The sequence below is a fragment of the Camelus bactrianus genome, chromosome 22 (genome assembly GCF_048773025.1).
Source record: "Camelus bactrianus isolate YW-2024 breed Bactrian camel chromosome 22, ASM4877302v1, whole genome shotgun sequence".
NCBI classification, from domain to species: Eukaryota; Metazoa; Chordata; class Mammalia; order Artiodactyla; family Camelidae; genus Camelus; species Camelus bactrianus.
The window spans coordinates 11,833,478-11,854,157 of NC_133560.1; the positions used below are offsets into that span (position 1 = coordinate 11,833,478).

Here is a 20,680-nt window from a genome sequence, read left to right on the forward strand (position 1 = left end):
GTTTTCATACTTGCTGGCAATTCTGATTTCCTCTTCTGTGAATTGTTTATTCAAATCTTTTGTCATTTTTCCGAGTTGCTTTTCTCTCACTGGTGCAGAGAAATTATTTACATAACTGGATATTGATTCTATTTTAAGTTACATATATTACAAACATCTTACCCTGTCTACAGGCTGTCTTTTTACTTTGTTTATTGTATCTTTCTGATTCATAGAAGTTTTTACTTTTAAAATGGGTAGGATCTATAAACCTCTGTGTCTACAGTTTGGGCTTTCTATGTCTTAAAAAAAAAATCTTTCCCTATTTTTAAATAATAATCTATTTTTCACACACAGAGTCCTCTAATTTACTTGGATTTGATTTTTGTATGCTGTGAATAATACAAATTTTTACATAGTATAACCAAACTGTCCCAGCAGCATTTATTTAACAGTCTATCTTTTCCTTATGGCTATACTGTTTCAACATAGAAGTGGGCAAATTTTCTGATTTTTTTCTTTATTTGCCACCTTCCTCTTCAATTAATAAACTTACTGAGGAGATAAACAATCCTATTTGCCACTGTATCCCTGGTCTTAATATATAGTAGCTACTTACTAATATTCATTAGATAATGAGTAGAAATATGCAAGCAGGAAATACACAGGAGCATATATACATTATGTCATAGAGTAGAATACAGTGCCAAAAGAAAAGGTTGCAAAGGTAGACAAAGTATGACCATAAGACGAAATTTATTTTGTAAATAATGGGAAATCAGTAACAATTTTAAGCAGAGAAATGGCACAGGAAGAAAAGTGTTTCCTTGGGATTGGCAAAATTTGAAGTCTGACAAAGCAAGTATTATGACAATATACAGCAACAGATACCTAACTCTGCTGCGGGAGGAAGATAAACTTTATAACACTTAGAAGGGCAACTTGGTAATATCTTGTAAAGCTGAAGATATGAACATTCCACAAGCTAACAACTCCACTCCTAGTATTTAGCTTCAAGAAATTCATACATATGCATGAGGAAATAGCATTAGAATATTTACTACAATATTTTTTGTACACTTTAAAATTGGAAACACCTAACATATACTAATAGAAAAAATGAATATATAATGGCACAGTAATATACTGTAATATCATTCAATAATTAGTATACTAATTAGAACTATATGCATCATCATGAATAAATCTCAAAAACAACATTAATCAAAAAAGGCAAGTTTCTGAATAATTTTCTATAAAGTTAATAATATTATGTTTTGTTTATAAATATATAGAAATGTAGGAAAAGAACAAAATCATGCAGAAAAATAACACTAAATTTAGGATAATGTTACTTTTGGGCAAGAAGTGAGAAGAGCAATAGGTTTTCAACGTTTAATTTTAGAACATATAGATCTGAAGCAAATATGGCAAAACATTCAGAATTGACAAAGCTAGATGATGACTTATGAATATTCATTACACTATTCTCTCTGGTCTTTTTACTGAAGAAAAGAATACCCTGGTGGCAGTATGGAGAATGGACTGGCATGGGAAGAAGGCAAAATGGAAACAAAGAGTATAACCATAAGACTTTTGAAACCTAATGAGAAATAAAAAGCAGTAACAATAAGGATAAAAAGGAAGGGGACTGAGAAAGGACTGAAACAGAGATATTTAGAAAATAAAACCAGTAAGATTAGGTGACAGATCAGATGTAAGAAGTAAGAACAAAGTGGAAATTTTGGGTTCAATGTCATTCTTCCTCAAAATAGAAAAGTAGGTAGAAAGAATTTTAAAAGATAGTGAGTTTCTCTTTAAAATCCAGTTGAGTTTCAAGGGCCCGTTCAATATCACAAAGACCCAACAGGGGGCAATACAGCAGAGTGGTTAGCAGCCCAGGCTCTATCAGGTGTCCTGGGTTCAAATCCAGGTTCAACCACTTAACCATATTAATTAACCATTCCAAGCCTCAGTTTCCATAACTGTAAAAAAAAGGTGGGAGTGTTAATAAAAATAATTACTTCCCTGAAGTTTTTGTGAGATGAAATTAGATGCCTATCAAGTGCTGAGCAAAGTCTTTGGCACATAGTAACTGCTCAATTAATGCCTACAGCTACTATTTATGATTTCTCTTTCCCACTTACAGGACATTCTTCTTTACTTCACTTAAGACACTTCAATGATTCCACCTTGGCTCCTGAAGCATTTATTTCTAGAAATTGTATTATTTTGCATCTGCAGGCTTTTATAAAATTTTCAAGATGCTTATTAGTGGTATACTTTATTTACAACTGCCAAACAATTTCACTAAAGTCAGAGTCATTTTCCAACTCAGGAATATACCCTTTATTACCTGAAAGTATTATACATCAGATCTCGACCCAATTCCTACAGAATTCTACTAAATACACACATTCAACCATTATCTAGTAGTAAGTATACAAACAATATGCCAAGCATGTGGAGGTGATAACAGTAAAGAAGGCAGAAACAGTCCTAACCCAAATTACAGTCTATTTATGTTTTGCTAACAAATACTCACAATGTAGTATAATAATGCTAAAGTAGTAGACAGACAAAAGCAACTCTCCTAGAATTTAAGTTAAGAAGAGCATCCTAAAGGATGGTGTATCTGATGAGAAAGAAAGTAGGAGTTAGCAGAGTAAGGCAGGGAGGTCGAAGTTGGATTTTAAAAAAGTGTCCTAGGCAGAGGAAACATTTTGTCTAAAGGTCTATAATCAACAGAGAATGTAGACTGTTAAAGGAGCTGAAAAAAGTTCAGTGCACACAAATTATGCAGTACAGGTATGGAGTACTGAAGCATGAAACTGATGACATACACAGAAAAGAGACTGGGAAGAACTTTTTTATAAGTCATACTCTGTAAGATCCAGTTAAATGACATAATGCTTAAGAGAGCTTAGTACACTTCCTGGTATAAAATAAGCCCACACTAAACATTATTCACTTATGATAGTTTAATGCTCTCCCTTTTATGGCCACAATCTGGAATGCAACAATCTTCTCACCAAAAAATACTTTCCATCTTAGTTGACTGCCAGAAAAATAATACGTAGAGAACTTATAAATGTCTTAAACAATGTATCCTTTCATTTGTAAAATGGGAACAATAATACCCCCCTTGCAGGCTTGTCAGAAGACCTAGAGAGAACGTGAAGTTCCTAGAAGAGTGTCAGCGCACACAGTAAGGGCCCCGCAAAGCGGGTCCTACTAAGTCAGATCAGTAAACAAGCCAAAAGGAAAAGTGGAAGGCTTTGGCTTCACTGCAGGGTCATGCAGTAGGAAAGCCTTAGAAGTAAAATCACCTTATTGTCTTTGAAAATAGGGTAAGAGGCATATACCAAAAATGTTAAGAGTAAAATTAAAAGAATCAACATTGATCTGATGATGTGTTTATTTTTTCCTAATATGTAAGCAATTTCAAAAAAGAAAAACTGATCTTTTATAATTTACTTTTTCATAATTACCTTATATTAAAAGCTATATACATAACAAGAATCTCTGGGGAAAAATTTCTCAAATCCCATCACCCTAAAACAATTTCTTTCATTTTACATATTTATTTCCAAGTCCTTCAAACACAATAATTTGAAGGCTTTTCCATTCCATATTGTACTCTTCTGATTTAAGACCCAGACTAAATGGATAAGTAATGTTTCAAGAGTATTCACTTTTGCAAAAGCAAAATAACAAACTCTCTGGGTACATTTAAAACAAGACAATTTATCATAATTCAATTTATACTCAACCTTCGAGTAACACGTCTGGGATTTTAAAAGATGTATATCTGGTATAAATTTCATGCTATGAATACTATGAATTTCTCTCTGATTCTAATTTGTCTTACTGTCAACCTAAATCATTTATATCTATCTCCTCCTTTTTCTCCCTAGTGGTCTCATTCAATGTCAGTTTAATTCTAAGAAAATTTTGTTTATATTAATCCTAAACGAAAAAAACTCTAAATGACAATAAAATATCACAATATATTTCACACAAAAAAAAGCATCAAGCTATATCACTTTCTTAAAAAGCAAAGAAAATTTTACCTGAAATAAACTAAAGGATGATCTTAACAAAATCAAGTACTTTCACACTACTACACAACTACTTACTAACAGAAAACCATAAATGAACTGAAGGTTAAGCTAAATTTCCCAGGGGAAAAAAGCTCAGTTCAATATAAAAAGCTTATTCTAGAATTTTCAAATAAGAAATCCTTCAACATTACTAGTACAGAGCATAGATCCAAAGGAGGTAAGGATATCTTTAGGACTTCCTACAGAGAAGATTTAGGGAAGAGTTATTATTCCAGGAAGAAAAACTTTTTAAAATCTCATAGATCTTACTCAGTGTCACAAGTACTGCTAAATATCTGGTTAGGATTCACATAAATGCCTTCAATAATCCCTCAATGCCTTAAGAGCAATTCATCTAAACTTGCTGATGCTAAACTTTCAAGTACCATAGTACAAGTGTTCCCCACATGAGGGTAAGTTAACTGTGGCCTCTCAAAGCATGTCATATTCTTCTTGTCCTCATCATTTATCATGTAAAAATGCCGAGGAATGACTGAAAAATATATACTGGAAACCACATAAATAAATATGCAAGAAAAACTCAGAACAACTATAAGAGTAAATCTTCTTTTTCAAAACTTGAAACACAATACAATAAGGCAAAATTCATCACGGTGTTTAAAATAATCTTAACTATTTAATGATTAGCCACATAAAAAATATTCACTAACTCTGCCAATCAATCTTTAAAGACAATGGTAAATCTGGGCATAAAACGAGCAATGTCACAATGCCTTCAAACACCAATTAATCAACTGATTTCAACTAATCAATTAAATTTCTTATGTAGAAATTGCCCAAATATACCTTTCAGCTTAAAGCTGTTATATGTGAACATCTTTCTTCATCATTTAATAATATTTGTTTTGATCACTAGTAAAAACCTACCTTTGAGGTTCTTTGAAGTTGATCACCAACATACGTTTTTCGAAACTGATCCAAGAACCAGAGAACTGCAAGCTCTATTTTCTCATTAGAACACTGAGGCAGTCCGGCATCCATTAAAGATATAAGCTGAAAAACTCTTTTCATGAAGGAAAAAAAAAAAATCAATAATAATTCTTAGAGAAACAACATTAAAACACTTATTACCAATTTTATATAATATATAATCACTATAAAAAGTGGAAAAATACAAAGCTTATAAGGAAAATATTTAAAGAATCATCTGAAATCCTACCAAGAGATACTACAATTTGGTCGAATTTCTTCTAGCTTTCTCATAAGGAATACATATACATATACATGCATACAAACCTACATAAACATACATTTATAATTTTGCTAAAAATTCATATATAAATACATGACATATATAAATATATATGCTTAGATATAAGTAAATATCTACAATTATAAATGTTATATAAATATAGATATTAATATATATTTACATATATAATATTTTAGTAAAAGAAAATGACACTGAATGTGTAGTTTTGTATTATACTTTTTTATTACAACATATTTTCATATAACTATATATTTTGGAATCACAGAATTCAAAACACACACAAAAAATCAGGAGGCACATCCATCCAGCTATATCGCTTTTTTAATGAGAAATAAAAATTTTACCTGAAATACATTACAAGATGATCTTAACAAAATCAAATATTTTCAATACATGTATGCAACTATTATCAGAAAATCATAAATGAACTAAAGGCTAAGTTAAATTTCTTAGAGAAAAAGCTTAATAAAAAAAAAAAGCTTAGTCTAGAAACACCCTCTACTATCTATTTTAATTAAAATTTTCCAGTAGATGGCTGTCAAGTATCTGGTGCTAAGAAAATCAGCAAATCGTAATAATCTTTTTAAGAGACGGAAGCAGAAGTTTTGGAGGAAACAGCACCTATTTCTCCTTTTTCTAACTGCACAAAGGCAGCTATACCGAGCCCTAACCCACTTATTTCCTTTCCTGTATGCACACAAGCGCGCGCGCGCACACACACACACACACACACACACTACTAATAGTTTGTCGTTTCAGAGATTTTTATAAATGCATGTACAGGCAAATATGACTATATATTCTCCTTCTAGTTCTTTTACACATATGGAGCATACTATACTGTTACATTGTTAAACCTAGCTTTTTCCATTTAATAATATATCTTACACATTTTTCCATGGCAGATATAAAAAGTTTCCTTATTTTCTTTTGCAGCTCTTTATCACTCCATTATATGAACATACCACATTATTTTCAAACAATAGTGTCCTACTGATGGACACTGAAGTTGTTTATAATTTTTTTGCTGCTACAAAAACGCAGGAATTAATAATCCTGTACACATCTCACACACGTACAGTTACAATATACACCTCTAAATGTCAAACAGCTTAAACAATATGAATTTTATTATTTGATAGCCATTGCCAAATTGCCTTCCAAAGAAATTGAAACAATTTATACTCCCATCATCAGTATATAAGTGTCTATATACGCATGGATAATTCAAGGTGATATTAAACTTTAAAATTTACTGAAATCTGAAAAATTATACCTCAGTAAAGTTTTAATCTGTATTTTTCTCAAGAATGAGAAGTTCAAATTTTTTCCATGTTCTTGAGCCATATGTACATCCTTTCCTGTGACCTGTTTGCTCATATCCTTTGTTGATTTTTTTCTATTGGGTTATCTTTTAATTGCTAATTTCTACAAATTCTTTAGATATTAGAAAAACAAGCCCTTTGCCTGTGACTGAGATGTAAATATTTTTCCTTGTTTTTCATTTGTCTCTTGACTTTGATTATGGTGTTTTTTTAATGCCATGCATAAAATTTTTTTTCTTTTTCTTATGCAGAAAATCTTACCAATTTTTTCTCTTCTGGATTTTGCATAATAACAAGGTCTTACCTGAATCCGAGGTGTTTCTATGTTTCATCATTTTACATTTACCTCTATGATACATTTGAACTTATTCTGAACATATCTTGTGAGATATGCATCAACATTTTTCCCCAGATGGCTACCCAGCTGCTTCAACACCATTTCTTTCTTATATAGTCTATCTTCTGCTCAGCATTTTGAATTACCCCTTATCATATACAATAGGTTCATTTATGCATTTAGATTACTTACTGGACCTTCTATTTCATTCCACTAATACATCTCATTAAATATATCTTGCCCAATCATTTTTTATATGACTAAATAATTTTCCAAAACATTGTATATTAAGGCTATGTCAAATTTTTAAAATCTCATTTTTAATATAAACTTATATTTCACTGAAATGTAACTACTGTCCTCTTCCCTACCAGCAAAGAGTTTCAGAAACAAAATGTCTAGGTTACAGAAAATGAACTTAAAAAAACTTGGTACTTACTGCCAACATGTTATGAAAAAATATTTTGACAACCATTTTTATAGTTATTGTTTCCTGTATTAAGCTACTTATTTAAAAGTACCTTTCACTTACTAAGTATCTTTAATACCATTAAAATTCATGAAGGAAAGCTTAATAAAGGTCAAATTTAAGAATCAGATTACTATTGAGGTTTGTTAGTTTTTCCTAAGACAATGAGTTTATTCTCTAATTTTGAGAGGAGAGACCAAACTGATTTTTAATGTCTGTGTATTGGTGAATACACAGACTGCTGAAGAAATTTTTAGTTAAATAAATAGATACACACATCAAACTTCATTTCCAGATCCAGGTGATTTTTCAAGTGATTTTTAAATAAATTATAACTTGCTTTTAAATTCTTTATTGAGTAGGACCTCCCTTCTCCTACTCTAGTTCTTTGTCAATTCTATATACTGGTCTGTTTACTTTTACTTCCTTTTTATAGCATACATTCCCAAAATCTGAGGAAGACATGAAACCAAAAGATAAGTTTGTTGGGGTGCCTTCACAACTCATTTGAAGCTGATGATTTGCATTTGCCTAAGAGGCAATGACATCTCCAACAGGAGAGTAGGAAAGAGTTCCCAGAAAGGTACATGACCCATTTGTTAAATAAGCTTTGATAGTTGCACAAGAAGTTCAGCTTCCAGTGCCTGAAATTCAAAATAACAGTAACTTAAACAATACGGATATTTATTCTCTCGCAGGCAAAAATCCAACACAATGTTCTAGGACTAGCTGGTGTTCCACAGTGTAATAGGGACTCAGGTTCCTTCTATCCTGTTGTTACACTTGCATCCATTCACCGATTTTATTGTCTAAGTCTAAGATGGCTTCTTCAGCTTTACTCATATGAGCATATATGTTACACATACTACACTCACTTACATTCCAATTGCCCAGAACATAATCATTTAACCATATCTAGCTGCAAGAGATTCTAGGAAATCTAGTCTTTATTCAGGTGGCCAATGCCCAGCAGAACATTTCAAGTATTCTATTTCTGCAGAAGAAGGAAAGAAGAGATATGAGACAACTAGTAGTCTCTGTCACAGTGCCCTTCAAAAATCTGCTGCCACCTCTAACCAGTGCTTAAGACCAGAGCTTGTATTGTATACACAAAGTCCACTTTCAGTTTCAGTTTATTGTTCTACACTTATTTTACCTTTATCTCAAATTATCTTTGAAGCATGGAAAAAATAAAAAGATAAATATATCATTAAGTAATTTTGATCCAAGTATAAGCATAACATCTCAAATACAAAGAAATAAATTTTGGATAATCAATTGTTTTATATTCCCCTGACTATCCAATTATGTAAGTATTTATTTGGTCAACAAATATTTGAGGGCCTACTATATGGCAGGTATCTGCAGAAGTTCAGAATACAACAGTAAGCAAAACATATTATTCCCAGTCCTCCAGAAATCTATAGCCTATTCAGAATAGGGCATGACATTGCTATAATCAACACTATGAAGAAATTAGCAAGAATTCCTAAAATTCATGGGTAGAACATAGCAAAAAGAGAGAAAGGGGAATGCATGTGCAGCTATTTAGACAGGAAATAAAAAGCATGACTCATTTAAGAGCTGAAAAAAAGGTTCAAAATGGCTATCAAGAAGTCAGTGGCAGGAGAGGAGGCTAATGAGAAAGCAGGATCCAGATCATGAAGAGCCTGATACACCAGGTTGATTTTAATTCCAATAGCAATGAAAGTCCTTGCAGAGTTTAAGCAAAGCACAGACACAATCAAGCTTTTGTTTTAGAAAGCCAGAGAGAAGACTAGGTGTGCATTTAAAACTGTAGCATGAATCCAGGTAAATGATGACAGGAGTTAAAATGGCAGGGGTGACAGAAAGAACTGGACTAACTGGGATAAACAGAACTGACAGGATTTGATGACATATGGATGCTGGTGAGAGAAAAAGAAAAAGTTAAGGAGAACTCCAAGGATTCAGGCTTAGGCAACAGAGTGGACAACTCTGAGACTTATAAAGAGAGTCAGGGCTGGGAGTGGATGGAGGAGATGAGTGTAATTTTAGTCACTGAATTAGAGGCACATGGGGGACAGAATACACAAGTAAAACAGTTCAATAAATATTTGGAAGTCAGAAGACAAGAACTATTAAAACAACAAAGAATCATTGAGCAATGCTGAGGGCTCAGTTGAGTTAAAAAAGATGGTATCTTAGTTGGCAATGGTACCTATCTACAGAGGTGAACAACTTCTTTTATCACTCAACAAATTAAGAGAAAACTCTGAATTTCTTTAGAGTTTAGGTTTTGCAAAGCAGATGAGATAAAAATACAGCAGTGAGCAAAGCAGATAAAACTTTTTCTTTCCCTATTCTAGTAGAATAAACAAATAAAATACTAAGAGGTAATAAATACTATGAAGAAAAATAAACAGGATAAGGATGTTATTTTGGATAGGAAGGTCAAACGAGTTAGACATACAAGTACAGACCTGACTGAAGTGAAGGAGTACCATGTAAACATCTGGCAGGAAGCATTCCTAGCAGAAGAGAAGTGTAAAGGCCCTAAAGCAAAAACAAATTGGTAATACTCAGAGAATAGCAAGGATGCCAGTGTACATAGCTGAGTTGAATGAAAAAGGATCAGAAATGAGGTCAGAAGTAGCACAGTACACTTTGGGCCATGGCAAGAATCTGGAATTTGTCTCATGTGTGACAGGAAGCCACTGGGAGCTTCTGAGTAGAGAAAAGGAAGCAACATTACCTGCTGAGAAAGAACCTGAAGTCATCTCTATCATAGCAGGGTTTAGGACAGAGAGCAAAACTCTGAGCTACTTGCCGAAGTCTTCAGAGAATAATGAGAGCTGTCTGGGAGATGAACAGGCAAGAGTAACATGGAGAAACATAAGGTGGCCTCACTGAGAGGAGCAAGCCGAAAAACAGCAGCCACTAGGCAAAGCATTAGCAAACAGAGGACACAGGGCAAGTCAAAACTGCTGTGGGCTCTCCCAAGACGTTTACACTCTGGTCACGGTGAATGAAACTGAAATGACTATAAAATTATCTTTATTTAATTAGAATTGTGTGGCCTGGGCACAAAGATATTTATTTGCTAAGTTAAAGTAGCATATTTACATATGTTTAAGTAACAAGTTTAAAGTATAATTACCACAATATTGAAAGCTTCTATGAATATCAAACTTTCCCTGATAAAATAACACATAGATTTTTGGCAGGAGCTTCTCAATCTTCTAATTTGGTAGTGCTCTCCCAGGAGCTAAAAAGGTTATGTAACACACAGAGAAGGCAACAGTATTACAGTTCCAGTTACCTGGAATTTCTTCATATGAAACGTATTTTAAAATTTTACATAAAACATCATTCTTATTTAAAGTCTCAGTATGTTAAAACACATACATATGTTTTTTCTAGACAAATGTGCATAAGTCCTAGTATATACCCTATCTTGAATTTGCTTGGCCTTGTTTAAACACCCACAAACATATCCCACTGTTTCCAGGGACAGGTTCCTGAGGAACTCTGGTCACAATATTTTCATTAACTGATCAACATATAACCTGTTTTATGTGTGTTTCTGTTTAAAAACACCTTATCTGGTATATATCGCTGATTTATTAACATCAAACTCATAGCCAATAGCACTACAACTTGTGCCTGAAGAAAGCTTACCTAACACATGTATGTTCTTTGTAAAGCACACTACAGCCTTCTTGTGCTTAGGAACACTGGACAGCACTTCACTATGCTGGAGGAACATCTTAGACAGCATAATCACCAATGAAAAGCACAAAAATGTGAAAACGTGGCACTAAATAGATAGCAAAAAGGACAAGCATTTACAGTATGAAAACTGAAACAAGGAGGCAGAGCGTCCGCTTCAGCTTCATCTCAGCTGGGAAAGTACGCATTGGACAACTCAAATTTTTCACTACTATACACACAATGAAGAGTACTGGTTTGGGGGTTAACAAACTTTAGCAAGTATACAAACTGCAAAAACGGAATCCATGAATAATGAGGATCAGCTCTACTTGTTTTCTCTCATTCTCTCACTCACTTTTCCTTCATTCTTTCTTCCTTGAAAATGTATCCTTCTCCCCACCCTCCAAAAACTATTAGTCCATAAACTTCACTCAAGGTTTTTTTCTCTAGGGAATGTAGACTAAAACAGGAAACAAATCTTATTTAAAGTTAAATTCATTTGTTAGTTAAAGAAAAAATTAAACTATACTTAATTCCCATTTTACTAAATATGTAATGTTATATTAAAAGATGGTACAGAGGCAAATCATTCACTTCATTTAAAACTAATCAAAGCATTTTGAGAATGCCCCCAAATTTTAAAGTGGTTTGATATTGGAAATAATACATCTTAAAAATACTAAAAATATTTATGTTCCATTCAGATTCAAATTTCATTGAAAACAGGTAGCTTAAAGGTTGAAAAGGATATGGAATGAGGGGGAGGTATCTACTCAAGATGGCAACAAATCTATTAAACACTTAGGAATATACTGAAGAATAATAATGAGGGAGAATACCACACTAAGGACTTCAGTAGTGTGACAGTGGTGTACTAATAGACTTCTAAGATCAGTGGGGAAGAATGAACAGCCTAGAAAAAGATGTAAGAATTCTGTGTAAGATATAAGTGGCATTTCAAATCAGTAGAGGGTAGGGTTGACATTAATTGGTTAACACCTTGGAACCTTCCAAAAAAGCATATAAATAAAATAAATGTTAGATATATCAAAAATTAAATATAAAAACATAAACCATAAAAGAACCAGGAGAAAATACAGGTGAATATTTTTATTATCCAGGTGTGGAACAACCTTTCTAAATATGAGCATTGAAAAAAAATCAAAGAAAAAATTAATAGATCTGAATATATAAATATTTATATATAATATATAATATATATATATAAAAGAAATTTCTAAAATAAATTGAACATATGGAGAAAATACACTCAAAATGAATAGCAAAATATTACAATCTTTGATATATACTGGGTTCTTATGGATACATTAGAAAAGATAATCATAAAACCAGGTGAATGATATATTCTCTATATAATAAAAAATAAAGAGAAAATAGAAACGGCAAGAAAAGGAATGGAAAAGAATGTCTGACTAAAGAAATACAAATTAAAACAATACATTTGTTATCTATAAACTGGCAAAGATAAGAATCCTACTACCTAGTGTTCAACTGTAGAAAAAAACGATAGCCTCCCATAGTCTTTTGAGTTCAGAGGATAAACTGGTACAACTTTTACAGAAGGCCACTTGGTAACGTGTATTGAAAGTCTTCAAAATGCTATACAGAATTCAACCAGCTATTCAGCTTTTAGGACTTAACTTTAATAAAGTTATTTTGATCTACATAAAGATACAACTAAAAGAATATTCACCTTTAAAATAAGAAAAAACTGAGAAACCACCTAAAATTCCCAAAACAGGGATCTGTTCGAATTATGGTAAAGTTTATAATATTTCATGTCTAGGTAAAATGTTCATACTATTACAACTGATTTTCAAAAAAATAAGTGTTTGGGGTCTTTTGTAAGCATTGTTCTAAGCAATTTAAAATTATTAACCCATTTAATCCTTAGATAATAGTCCCAAATGAATTAGGCATTCTTCTTATTATTATTATTACCCCCATTTTAGTTTATAAAACAGTATTATAATTTTTGTTGGAAAAAGTTGAAAAATACACATGTAAGGTACATATACTCTCAAATATTAATTAAAATATGCAAAGATCTTTACCAAAATGACAGTAGTTATTAAAAATAAAATATATGGAAAACCAACTCACTCATTTTATTCATATAAATTTATGTGACTACACTACTTATTAGAGATATGAGTTCTGCAAATCATTTAACCTCTAAGCCTTGCTTTTCTTATCAATATAAAGGAAAATGATACCTTCCTCAAAATGCCAACTGAAAAATGCTTTAGTTCATATTACCAGTTTAATAACTAAAAATGTCTAACTCCTTAGAAATTTCTGTAAATTACATAGCTACACTTACCGACAGGATAATTCTCCATCCATAGCATCATGCTCATCTGTACTTGTATATGTTAATCTTCCTCCAACAACTGTCCCAACTAAGTATACCAGCCAGGCAAGACGTCCTAATATATAATAAGGAAAAAAAAGTTGATTCCCAAACCACCCACTATAAAACCAAGTCTATGAGACACAGGGAATAAATATTTGTTGGATTTCAAATAAGCAAACTTTCATTTAAAAATGGAGGCAACACAATTTAGGTACCAAGAGCATACCTTGGGTTCGAATTTTGCTTCTACTATTTATTATGCTAGTTACTCAATCTTTCTTGGCTTTCATTTCCTCATTTATAGATACGAAGATGAGAGTAAATGGCTCATAGGCTTCTAACAGCGCTAAGTGGTATTCTACACGTAAAGCACTCAAATGCCTGCTGTAAGTGCTGAGTAAATGTTGGCCACTATTACTGTTTTTTTTATTATTATTATTATTATTATTATTATTATTATTATTATTATTATTAAATAGCTATACCCATTTTAGTTCTTCTGTATCATAGCTGCAAAAGCCATAAAACATACCAATATGTAACATTTATATGTTCATCCTAAGTTTTATTTAAGAAGCTACACAAGAAAACTGTCATACAATATTTAAGAATTTTTAATTTATTTCCTCTCTACCAAAGAGACTTGCTCCAATTAAAGCCAGTTCCAGTTAGCTGTATCTGCTTTCTTAATGTTGTTTATAAAACAAGCAAAAACCCCGAACTGAAAAAAAAAATTCCCAAGAATTTTCAGAAAATTCATTGGCTGAGTATCTATGTATCATTTGCTGCTCACTGAGACATAACTAAATATGTATGAGGTAGGATGAGAAGAGGGAGAGAAATCCCATGCCCAAGGAATTGAACCTAGTGAGAGAGACAGATAAAAGGAAAAAATTACTTTTTCAATGCAGTGTGATGAGTATCATTGTTTAATAGTAAATTTAGACATGAATTTCTCAAAGTTTCATTTTTTTATTCTTTAATTCATTTTATTCTGTGATCCTAAAAAAAGGCTTTAATATCAAAGAATGTTATGCAAAAATAACATGTGATCAACTGGGAGCATTTTTTCCCTAAAATTATGGCAAATTCTGAATGGCAGTTTAATTATTTAGAGGAAAGCAGAATGTAATTTATTCTTTCTTGGTTTCAGAAAGCAGTGATTTCTGTTGTACAAGACAGAAAAACAGGCATTTCTAACCCTAAAAGTTTAACAACTATTGATTGAATAAATCAATATTAGTGTTAGAAATGAACAATGAAGTATAAAGCCATTTTTATTAAGCTACCAAATGTAATCTTCATATTTAACCGAATGAGAAGTGGTATTTCTCATATACATTAAACTTTTCCCTAAACCTCTACAATTCTAGACTGACAGTATTTAAAATAATAAATGCTAAAAAGTTACATTGGTTATAGGATTATATCCACAAAGTTTAAACGTAAATCCATAAATTTAAATTGCACTTAGAAATTTAAATATCCTATACATGAGTTTCATATTTATACATTTTGAAAAAAATCTCATCCTAGACTATATTTCCACTACAGTTCTCCATTTTTCTATTTATTCTGAATTGTTCAGGGCACTTGTTTTAACAGCTGTTGAAGAACAGAATGTTTTTTTTTCCTTTAACAAAATAATTATTGCTGTAATAATCTGTAATTATGGTTTATAACTGCAATAATCCCAAAGAAATCAGTCATTACCATAGATCACACGTAATCGTTAACTCCTGTTAATGACCTATTTCTTAGGGATTATTGTTTTCCTAAACCATGACCATATCACCACAAATATGGAAGAGCAAGACAATATAATACAAATGAGATAATATAATAATAAACTTATTTTGTAACATTAAAAGCCATTAAGCATCTAAATTAAAGCACACATAACGAGAGCACATAATTTTCTTTGTTCAACACTAACTGAAGTCTAGTCTGCACAAAAGAAATTGAACACTACTACACACAGTAGCACAAACTGGAACCACACAGGCGTTTTTCATAATATGAAACAATTATTTTTTAGTAGACCACAGATATTTTTAAAATGCAGATTCCTTTGCACTGACCTTTGACTAGAGGAAAGGAAAAACATACTTATGCAACATTTCCTATGTATCAGGCATAATTATATTAGAAACTTTGAAATGGTATTTTATTAAAATTACAACTATAAAACCTTGAGTTATTAATCAAGGATCAGGTCTGACTTACTTTAATCAATAGACAGACCTGTTTAATACTAGTAAACTATTACATTTCAGTTAATTCCATTCATATATCTTAGAACAGCTATACTTTCATTCAGTATGCTTTTGTAAGAAAACAAGTCTTTGATTTTACAACTGAATCTTTTTACATTGTAATAAAATACTTGATACACAGGAAAGAATATACGTAATGTATATGAAGTATAGTCCTTCAGTATCTGCAGGGGATTGTTTCCAGGACCCCCAGGCTTACAAAAATCTGTGAATGCTCAAGTCCCTTGTATAAAGTGGTGCAGTATTTGCATATAACCTATTCGTATCCTCCATATGCTTTAAATCATTTCTAGCTTATTTATAAACCTAATACAATGCAAATGCTAGGCAAGTAGTTGTAAATACAATGTAAGTGCTAGGTAAACAGTTACTAGCACATGGCAAGTCAAGTTTGGCTTTTTGGAACTTTCTGGAATTTTTTTTTTTTTTTGGAGTATTTTCTATCTTTGGTTGAATTTGTGAGTGTGGAAACCTCAGATCAAGGGGGCTGACTGTAATAAAACAGACACCCTAAACTCTCCTATCCAACCTAACAAGCAAGGCTTTATCAATACTGTCATACCTACCTCCATACCCCTCCCCTAGCTTGTCCTCTTACCGTGCTCCCTATAAGTAACCATGATTCTGTATTTGATGTTCACTATTTTCTTCACATTTTTTTTTGTTTTATCACGTATACATATATTCCTAAACAATATATTTTTAGTCTCACTTGTTTGGGGGCTTTAGTAAGTGGTTCATACTGAATACAGCTTTCTGAGAATTGTTTTTTTTTTCCCCACTAAACATCTCTTAAACTCATCTTTAAGTATACCTGTAGTTTATTCATTTTTTCCTATTATATAACATTTCATTGTGTAACTATATTATCTGCTTAACTATTTTTATACTGATGGGCATTTGAACTTTTTAAATTTTTTTGCCTCTAGGAACAGTTAGGCTAGGAACATTCTCACGCATGTCCTCTTGTATAGAAGAGGCATTCTACAGGGCATACCTAAAAGCAGAAGTGTCAAGTCAGCAGATATTCAAACGTTCCACTTTTCAAGGTAACACCAAATTGATTTCCATTCTATTTCCAACTGACTATACTTTGTACTACCAGAAATGTGTAAGAATTCCCTTTGATCTACATTCTCCTTTGTAAGATTTCTTATTTTTGCCAATCTACTGAAAGTAAAATGGTATCTCATGTGCCTTAATTTCCATTTCTCTTATGACTAGCAACATACTTATTCATCATTTCCATAAAGAATTTAATTGATTTCTAGGAATTTTTTCCAGGTTCATCTAGATGGTGATCCTTGTTTGGGTTTGTGTATGTTAGTGTGTATGTTTATATGTAGAAAGTGCCTTTTCCACTTCTGGTATTTTTTATTTTTTAATCCTGAATTGATTTAAGGTTTTTTTCTTTCTAGGAATTTATGCATTTCAAGTTTTCTAATTTGTTGACCTCAAAAAATACTACGTATAATTTTATCTTTTAAACCTTTGTTAATTTTTTAAATTAATGTAATTGTAATTGTATTTCCTTTTGTTCCTAATACATTTGTGAATTCTTTTTTCTTATCTCATGAGAGGTTTGTCAATTTTATTAGTATTTTTAAAGAATTAACTTTTGATTTTTTTGATTCTACTGAATCTTTGTCTTTTAGTTCATTAATTTCTGCTCTTTGTTTCTTTCCCCTTTCTTCAGGTTTGATCTGTTCCTCTCATTCTAACTTCTCAACTTGGATGCTTAAGTCACAACATTTCAGCCTTTCTTCTTTTTGTGTAATAAACTTTCCACTGAATTCCAAAAATGTTGTATTTCCATTATTGTGTAACTCTGTTTTTTAATTTCCCTTAAGACTTCTTTTACTCCACAGTTACTGAGAAGAATGTAGGTAAAATTACCAAGTATATGGTATTTATTATTATTTATGCAATTTAGTTTTAATTGCAAATAGGTAAGAAAATGTGGACTCCATGAGTCACTGAAATTTGCTGCTTTATGTACACAATACTTGGTCATTTTCTTAAATTTGAGATATAATTGACACAGACCATTATGTTGCTTTCAGATGTACAACATAAAAATTTGGTATTTGTATATGCTGTGCAATGATCACCACAGTAAGTCTAGTTAACATCTGTCACCACACAGTCACAAATTTTATTTTCTTATGGTGAGAACTTTTACATCTACTCTCTCAGCAACTTTCAAATATGCAATACAGTATTATTTAAACTATAGTTGCCATGCTGTATATGGCATCTCCATGATTTACTTATTTTATAACTGGAAGTTTGTACCTTTTGACCACCTTTATCCATTTCACGCATCCCCAAACTCGACCTCTAGCAACCACCAATCTGTTCTCTGCATCTAGGAGTTCAATTTGTCTTGTTTTGTTTTTTAGACTCCACATTTAATTGAGATCATGCAGTATTTGTTTTTCCTTGTCTGACTTATTTCACTTAACACAATGTCCTCAAGGTCCATCCATGTTGTCACAAAAGGCAAGATGTCATTCTTTTTTTATGGCTGAATAATTTTTATATACTATATATAACTATGTACACATATTTATATGCATATATGTATACCCACACAAACACACATTTTCTTTACCCATTCATCCATCATGGATACTTAGATTGCGTCAATGTCTTGACTGTTGTAAACAAGACTGCAATGAACATGAGGGTGCAGATACCCTTTCAAGTAACTGTTTTGGTTTTCTATGAATAAATACCCAGAAGTGAAATTGCTGGATCATATGATAGTTCTATTTCAATTTTTTGAGGACCCTCCAGAGTGGCAACACCAATTTACATTCCCACCAGTGGTGCACAAGGACTCCCTTCTCTCCACATACTCGTCAACACTTCTTATAACTTGTCTTTTAGGTAATAGCCATTCTAACAGATGTCAGGTGATATCTCATTGTGGTTTTGATTTGCATTTCCCTGACTGGTGATGTTGAGCACGTTTTCATGTACCTAACAGCCATTTGTACGTCTTCTTTGGAAAAATAGCTATTCAGATCCTCTGCTCATTTTTTAATTGGGTTGCTTACTTTTTCACTACTAAATTGTGTGAGTTCTTTGTATTAGCTATTAGTCCCTTATCAGATATGTGATATACAAATATTTTCTCCCACTTGGTAGGCTGCCTTTTCATTTTGTTGATAGTTTCCTCTGTTGTGCAGAAGCTTTGTAGTTTGATGTACTCTCACTTGTTTATTTTTTCTTTTGTTGCCTTTGCTTTTGGTGTTAAATCTAAAAATTCACAGCCAAGACCAATATCAAGGAGCTTACTACCTACATTTTCTTCTAGGTGTTACATGGTTTCAGGTCTTATGTTTAAGTCTTCTATCCATTTTGAGTTATTTTTTGTGTATGGCATAAGATAGTGGTCCAGTTTCATTCTTTCTCATGTGGCTGCATAGTTTTCCCAACACTATTTAATGAAGAGACTGGCCTTTCCCCATTGCATATTCTTGGCTCTATATGATAAATTAACTTACTGTACAAATGTGGGTTTATTTCTGGGTTCTCTATACTGTTCCACTGATCCATCCATCTGTTTTTATGCCAATGCCATAACATATTGATTACTACAGCTTTGTAATACAGCTCAAAATCAAGAAGCGTGATGCCTCTAGCTTTGTTTTTTTTGATCATTTTTTTTTTCAAACATGTCATGTCCTATAGAAAACTGGTATTTTCTAATTGTTGGCTCCAGCAGATATATACATCTATTCAATAAAGTCTGTTAATCACATTGTTCAAATTCTCTCTAAATTTAGTGACTTCCTTATTTATCAACAATAATTGTGGGAAATGTACTGCAACTCCCCATCATAAAGATACATTTGTCAATTTCTCCCATAGAAATACCAACTTTACTTGATATGTTTTGAGACCATTTCATTAGGTACTAGATAACAGAAATGGTTACACCTTCTTAGTGTACAAACTATTATCTAAGTTCTAATAATGCTTTTTATATTATAGTCTTATTTGATTTTAATGTAACTACCCCAAACTCCCTCAGGCTTGCATATACACAGCACTTTTTTTTTTTATCCTTTTACTTTCAATTTTCTATGTTTTAATGTTTTGGGTATGTCTCTTATAATGAGCATTTGACTCACTGGAATATGTGTTTAAATATTCAACTTTACAATCTGGCTTAACTATAAATTTAACTTATTTATGTTTCTTAGATTAATAATGTATCTGGAATGCTCCTATTTTATTTTTTATTGTTATCTTCTATTTTGTCTCTTTCTTCTTTTCTTGATTTTTAAAATATGAGTTTGCTTGTTTACCTATTTCATTATTTTCCTCCTACTGGGTTATGGAAGTTAATCACATGGTATCTTACACTTTTCAGTTGTTACTCTTGAAATTTTATCACCTTAATTTTCCTCCTAAATAAAACAAGAAATTAAGATAATTTTAATTCTTATCACTCCCCTCTCCCATGTACTACTATTCATGGTGGTTTATTTTTTTAATTCTATAAGTTAAAAAAAATTTTTTTTAATATATATAAGCTGTTTGTTAAGATTTATATATATGTTTACCAATTTCCATGTGCTTCTTTCCATCCTTCTGGAATCATGGCCCTTCTTCCTAAAAAAAATCTTCAGAATATTTAATGAAAACTTTTATTAAACATCTACTGGTAGTAAAAATTCTGTTTTCATTTGTCCAAAAATGGTTTTTTGCTTCCTTGTTCATGAAAGATACTTCTCTGACGTATAATTATAAGATGGCCATTATTTTGACTCAATTTTTTTACAAATAATATTCTACAATCTTCTGGCTTACATTTTTAGTGTTGAGAAGTGAGTTAATGTATTTTACACTCTTCAAGCCACTTTTGAGATTTTT

The 20,680-nt window shown here is 31.8% G+C and overlaps 1 protein-coding gene across 10 annotated transcripts in view; it reads right to left on the minus strand.

The window, feature by feature from the left end:
* Positions 1 to 20,680, minus strand: part of RANBP17 (RAN binding protein 17) — a 276,475-nt gene that overhangs the window by 208,678 nt on the left and 47,117 nt on the right. For all 10 annotated transcript variants that reach the window (XR_012501577.1, XR_012501580.1, XR_012501579.1 and 7 more), the window contains exons 13-14: positions 13,485 to 13,590; positions 4,971 to 5,106 (exon numbers count right to left, since the gene is read on the minus strand). Coding sequence is in view for 5 of the 10 variants with exons in the window: in XM_074350303.1 (XP_074206404.1) it covers positions 4,971 to 5,106; positions 13,485 to 13,590 (242 nt within the window). In the remaining 5 variants the exon portion in view is untranslated. The remainder of the gene's footprint in view (positions 1 to 4,970; positions 5,107 to 13,484; positions 13,591 to 20,680) is intronic.